This window comes from Phaethon lepturus, unplaced genomic scaffold (assembly GCF_000687285.1).
Source record: "Phaethon lepturus isolate BGI_N335 unplaced genomic scaffold, ASM68728v1 scaffold14006, whole genome shotgun sequence".
Classification (NCBI taxonomy): domain Eukaryota; kingdom Metazoa; phylum Chordata; class Aves; order Phaethontiformes; family Phaethontidae; genus Phaethon; species Phaethon lepturus.
This window is the reverse complement of record NW_010547036.1, coordinates 19,686-25,593: the sequence shown is the minus strand read 5'-3', so window position 1 is coordinate 25,593 and position 5,908 is coordinate 19,686. Positions and strand designations below refer to the sequence as shown.

The 5,908-nt window shown below is 41.5% G+C and overlaps 1 protein-coding gene across 1 annotated transcript in view; it reads right to left on the bottom strand.

Moving 5' to 3' along the window:
• CHST15 (carbohydrate (N-acetylgalactosamine 4-sulfate 6-O) sulfotransferase 15) overlaps positions 1-5,908 on the bottom strand; it is a 19,514-nt gene that overhangs the window by 7,404 nt on the left and 6,202 nt on the right. Inside the window, 2 exon segments of the mRNA XM_010289522.1 lie at positions 1,271-1,427; positions 5,891-5,908. The exon segment at positions 5,891-5,908 is cut by the window's right edge and continues 28 nt beyond it. Coding sequence (XP_010287824.1) covers positions 1,271-1,427; positions 5,891-5,908 — 175 coding nt within the window.

The window sequence follows — 5,908 nt, the reverse complement described above, 5'->3', positions numbered from 1 at the left end:
AAAGCGGTCGGGAATTGGGTGGGTATTTTACACGAGAAAGCCACTTCAGCCAGCTCTCTCGCACAAAATTACCATCTGTTAAATCCTGAGGTCAGGAGGTGCCGTTAAAAGCCGAGCGCCGTATTTCCTGACGTAGGTGGCCGTGCCCCGCCAAGCCCCGCCGGCGGGGATGCGCCCCAAGGAGCACCCGTCCCTTCCCGCCGCCAAGTCGCCGGGCGGGGGTACGGCCTGCCCGCGCGAGCACCCCGCGCCTGCCCTCCTCCCAGTGCCCGCGCTCTCACCGGAGCCTGGTGCCCATCGGCGTCTGCTCCATTCCCCGCTCCATCCCCTGGGCGTTTCTTGGCTTTGCCTCTGAGCACTGACCTAGCCCCAAGCATCCTGAATATCCCCGTGGAGCTACAGAGAGAAGGAATTCACACGCCCTTGGTCTGATCCTTTTGGACGCTGCCTCCATCCTCTCCACCCTCCCCATTACCCTCATCATTGTCATCCTCCTCCAGAGGACACAGCGGAAAGCAATGCCCTAGAAATCTGGAGGAAGACTGGAGAGAAAAAGAGAAATCCAAGTGAAAAGAAGGACACGTAGCTAACACGATGGAAAACCATTCAAGAACAGCCCACACCTCTGCAAAAGTAGAGCCCTTCCACTGCAGACAACGTCAGGAAGACCAAAGATGAACTCCTAAGCAGCTGTTAGCTGTGCAAGCTAAAATTGTCTAGGGAAGCCTTATATGAGCGTTGCACCAAACATTTTTAAGATTAAAAAGGTTTGTATCATTTGCTACTCTGGAGCTTTTTGCAATCTTTTAATCACTTTGAAGAGTATACCCCTTGAAGACATAAGCCTTATCACTCAACACGACTTGAAGACCTTCACAGGACCACTTATGCTGAGACACGTAAATGCAGTGCCATACTCAGTCTAGTGAGCCCTGCTGAGAACCAGGGCATATCAGCTCAGGTAATGGAGTTATATTGCATTTGGCAACGTATAAATATTTTTTTTCAGAGTAGCTCTGGTGTCCATGCATGGCATTCACTGTGGCATTTACACTCACATGCCCCCCTTTAAAACACTATCACAGTTACATATGCCAAAATACGCAGAACAAAACCCCTTGGCAGCTCTCATCATTAAGCAGGTAACTCTGTCGGTAACTCTGTCAAATACCATGTGAACATTTACTTGCACCCAAGAGAGCGAGAGTTAATAAAATTATTCTAGTAAGAAATTTTTCTTGCATAGTTTAGCAACAAGATCCTTGCTCACCTTTCAACGGGGTCTCTCAGCATGATGATAAGTTTGGCATTCGGTTGGAAGGCATGGATAAAATCCTGGATTAAGAAGGGAGGTTCTCCTTCAGTACTGTTGTCATAAAAGAAAATCCAAGCGTTGTTGTCCCACATCGTCGAGGCACTGGCCTCCCCTGGAAATTAAAAGCATCTCTGCTAGTAACTCATTTCATTCTTTGTATTGGAGTGGAAATTGGCTGAATTTTGAACTGGTGTAGACCGTTTAAAATTGACTCTATTAATTTCAACATACCTTGGTTCTTGCAAATTGATCTGGCTAATGCTCCGCAGAGCCAGAGCAATCACACTGCCTCGCACCTTTGCGAACGTAGTGATGGTTAAGGCAGGTTATATGGAATTCCACCTGAAATATTACTGTCCACTAACCACACAGCTTCCTGTTAGTGGTTAACACATGCAAATATATTTGATCTGAGCTGGAATGGACTTCTCAGGGTTTTGGCACATCCTCCAGCGAGGAGGCAGGAGCTCGTCACTGCTGAAGACCTGCCGTGCTCTCTGTAGCATCTCGAGGGTTGGTTTTAATGCTCCTGATCTCAGAGAAGTAAGTTGCTAATAAATTGTACAATTTGACAAAAACTAAGGAAAAAAAAAAGTGGAAACTGTCACTCCAGCAGATCTATAGTGTTGAGAAGATAAATAGGAGAGTTGGTGAGCACATGAGAAATGTAAAAAAAAAAGCACCAGTGAGCTGAATTATGTCACTGCTGTTTGAAATACCCCATTTTGAGAATTAGCCATTATCAGAGCTTTTTTATATAACTACAATTATTCATGTAGATTAAGGCAAATGTAAGTATTTCCTAAAAATCCGATGAAAGAAAGTCTACAGAATAAAAAACACATTTGGTTAAATGGCAGATTCTGATAGCCTTAGTTTCTGAAGAAGCTTAGTCTGAAAGTAAGTTACAGGGAGAAACACAATCAGTAACGTCTCTGCCAAAACAACCTATATGACACTTCAGCTGCTAAATAAATGATCTGATACAAGGTTTTGAATTGTGTAATCTTCTCTGTCTTTTTAAGTAATACTGGCATTTATGTGGCACACCAGCATTTATTAAAAAATATACAGAAAGTTTTTGGAAACTTCTACTCTTTGACAGTCTCATGAGAGCTAATTCTTGTTAATGAGGTTTTCTGAATCAAAAGGAATGAGATGAAAAAATAATAATGTTGTAGGCTTACAGACTTGCACATGATGTTCCTTTTTTTCTTTTTTTCTCTCCTGGGAAAGTCCAATAAAAATTTTAAAAGATGGCCAAAACACAACATGAAATAGGTACTGGCTCCAAACTGCAGTTTAGCGTACTGTGATTCATTAATAAAGTCTAGGAGTTGTTAGAAAACATATTAATCTTCTGTCAAGTTCATTTTCCCTGTTTTCAGGAGGAGATCAGGTCCATTGGCTAAAGGTGGGTGCGCACAACAGCTCTGCCTTTCCATTCTAAATTAATTAGCCAAACCACTGCCTAATCATCGGTGGGCTTTGACTTGTCAATTAAAACTCAACTAGCCCAGCTCCCACACTGGGTGGAGCAGAAACACAAAAGACTAAATATAGGACAAGAGCTGAGATGGCTGTACCACAAAAGCGTCACACAGCTATTTCTGTGCTACGAGACGATGGTGTAATGCAAATGGGTACGAGCACTTGCATACACGGATTTACAGAATAGTGCACTCCAGGGATGAGAGTGACCTTGGAAAGTCACTGCTACAACTCCCTGACAGGAATGGCCAAGCTTAAACTGCTCCCTCAAAAACGTTTGCATAAATCGTGCCAAAGATTAAAAGTCTATGACCTCATCAAGCCATCTCTTCCTGTCTAGAATAGCTTTTATGGTCTTCCTTCCTTTACACTTCTCTGCTCTGTAGACCTCTGATCATGTTGGACACTCTACTGGATTTATTCCAATTAGCTCACATACAGAGACCAAATCTAAGAACATCTGCTTACACGTGTGCCATCTGAACTAAATAAAATCAGTGCCTTTACACATAATTTGGCAAATTCTCGTAACCTCACAAACCAGAACACTCCACAGAAATCGTTTCAGCTGGATCAGCTGCCACCACCAAGAATCTGCAGGCAGCGCACAAGCAAGGGAAGATCAGAAGCACACAAGCAAATCACACTAAAGCACTAACAGGGACTCAAGGTGCTGCTCTAATGCAGTCAGTCCAGGATAGCCTGGGTTCAAGAAGGCAAATCTTCCCAAAACATGATGACTGTCAAAAATTAAGGGGAGTGTTGTGTTTGAAAAATTAATAAAAAACATTCCGGTCTCTGCTGACTCTCATAATTTTAATTTCCTGAAGCATCCAAAAATACTCCTGACAATTTGACAGTGTTCCTTTCTGTTTTATAATACGGATTTAATATCTGCAAAGAGAGTGAACCGTACTAAACATGAGATAAATTAATCACTGCTATGGTAATTATGTTCAATTACTGCAGTGCAACCAAAAAGGTATTAATTTTGTTATGGACTTAAAAAACATATGAATTACTAAATTGCCTAAAGAATAGATGTATAACCTCTTTCTTCAGGCTGGATTAAAATCTTACCGTGTTTTCACAAGACATTCCTCTGAATTTATCCTATTAATGATCACAAATAAACAAGTCCTGCTCAGAATGCCTCAGGCTAGATCAGTCTTGTCCTCTTCGGTTCATCTCTAAGCAGATGCTGGGTTTTTTTTGAAAATGCAATTATTACCCACTAAGTATAATATCCAAAGAGGCTTAACTTTTCAAAATAATGTAACATGATGAACTACCGCAATGTTTATAGTCTTAATTTGATTTTTCTTCCTAGTCATCTGAAAAAAGAAAATGGAGGCTTCTAAGCAAACCTGATATTCATACGGATTCATTTTAGACTAGCTAGTTTTGTTTTGTTTTTTAACAAGGTCATAAAAGACTGACTTAATGAGTATAATCATTCAGGACTTTTCCTGTAAACTTAATAAGAAAAGCGAACAGAACCTTAATGAAACAAGAAATGAGACTACAGGAAAAAGAAACACAAAGTGAACTCTAGGAAAAGCTATAACAGGAGGTAAGTAATCAAAGATGTACATTGCCAATTAGATTAGTGAATTTAATTAGTATAAGCCCTTCACCCATGAAAGGACAGGAGATATTATTGCAAGTAGGAGGAAAATCTGCAGATGCGCTTGATGGCAACGTTTCTTAAGACCCCATCTTGCAAAATTTTGCTCAATGTTGAATCTTTAATAAAGCAAATAATAGACTTAAATGGAGACTGAAGAAGTATCAAACATATGTGACTATATCCGAGTCTCTGGTTTCATCACCATTTCAACAAGCCACCAGTAGGTTAAATTTTTCTGGTTAGAAAGGGACAAAAAAATTATTCTGAGGGTATTCCCTCTCAGTGCGGGAAGCAAAAATCTTGTCTCTATTTTCTGTAGAACAATGACTTCAGGCCTATTTGAAAAGTCTTTTTTCAACTGGGAACTGTCTGTTGCACAACTAGTATTTTCATGGAATGTGTCTGGTTTCCCTGGGAAACTTTGAGGTGACAGAGAAAGACTGGTAAAACTCTCTTCCCACCAGTTTTCTGGCTTTAGCAGACAGCAAAAGCAGAATTTAGAGATTTCTGCTGATGTTCCTCGTGGACACTGTAAACCAACCATGGGCCAGAGTGGATGAGCATGGTGGATCAACCACTGTGTCATGGAAAGAAATCCAGGGATCCCTCTGTAGACCCCAGTCCCAACAGTGGGACAACACAACAGCATTTCTAAAGCATTTTTAATGCTCGTCAGGTGATTTAATATCAATTGAAACTGTAAGATCATCTTCAAATAGTACCCCGCACTATGCCTCTATGTTCCACACTTGAAAAAAATACTGCACAAGATAGCTTCAACTTGACTTAGTATATTCCTGCCCTTGAAACTTGGATTATCTTTGCCGTTAATGAAGCAGGTCAGTGGTTTCATAATTTTTATTTCAGTCCACCATAGGCTACACAGGGATGATGACACATAAAATGGTGGTCCTTCTGCCTGGAGGTATCTTATGTTGGAGCTTGAGAAGAGACACTTGGAGCTGTGTTACCATCACGGAAACTGTCTCCAGTCAGCTGCAGGATTTCTACAGTACCCATTGTATGTTGCAATGCCACAATTAGTGTGCTATCCCAGAGACATTGCTGCAGCATTTGAACCTGAAGCTACAATCCCACGGCTACAGGCAAACCCCTCGTAATGAAAACAAAATGAAAACAACGTTTGAACGACTCACCAAGGTTATTCTCACTCTTAAAAAAAAAAAAAAATTAAATTATGAAGTTCATCAGACACTCGCTACTTGCTCAGGCATTTTCTAAAGGTAATCACAACTGTTTAAGAAAGCAAGTAACCACCCTCCAGAAAAAGGCAAGAACTTCTGCACTATCCATGCACATCAGAGAAAACCAACGTCAGGGGCTCCGTGCTGCGAGCCATTCACATCTGGGAAAATGCCCCTCGCATGCCTCAGCGAGGAACGCTGCCAACCTGGAGCTACAGAGACAGATTGCAGAGGCTGTATTTGCCCTACCAATTATGATGTTGTTCA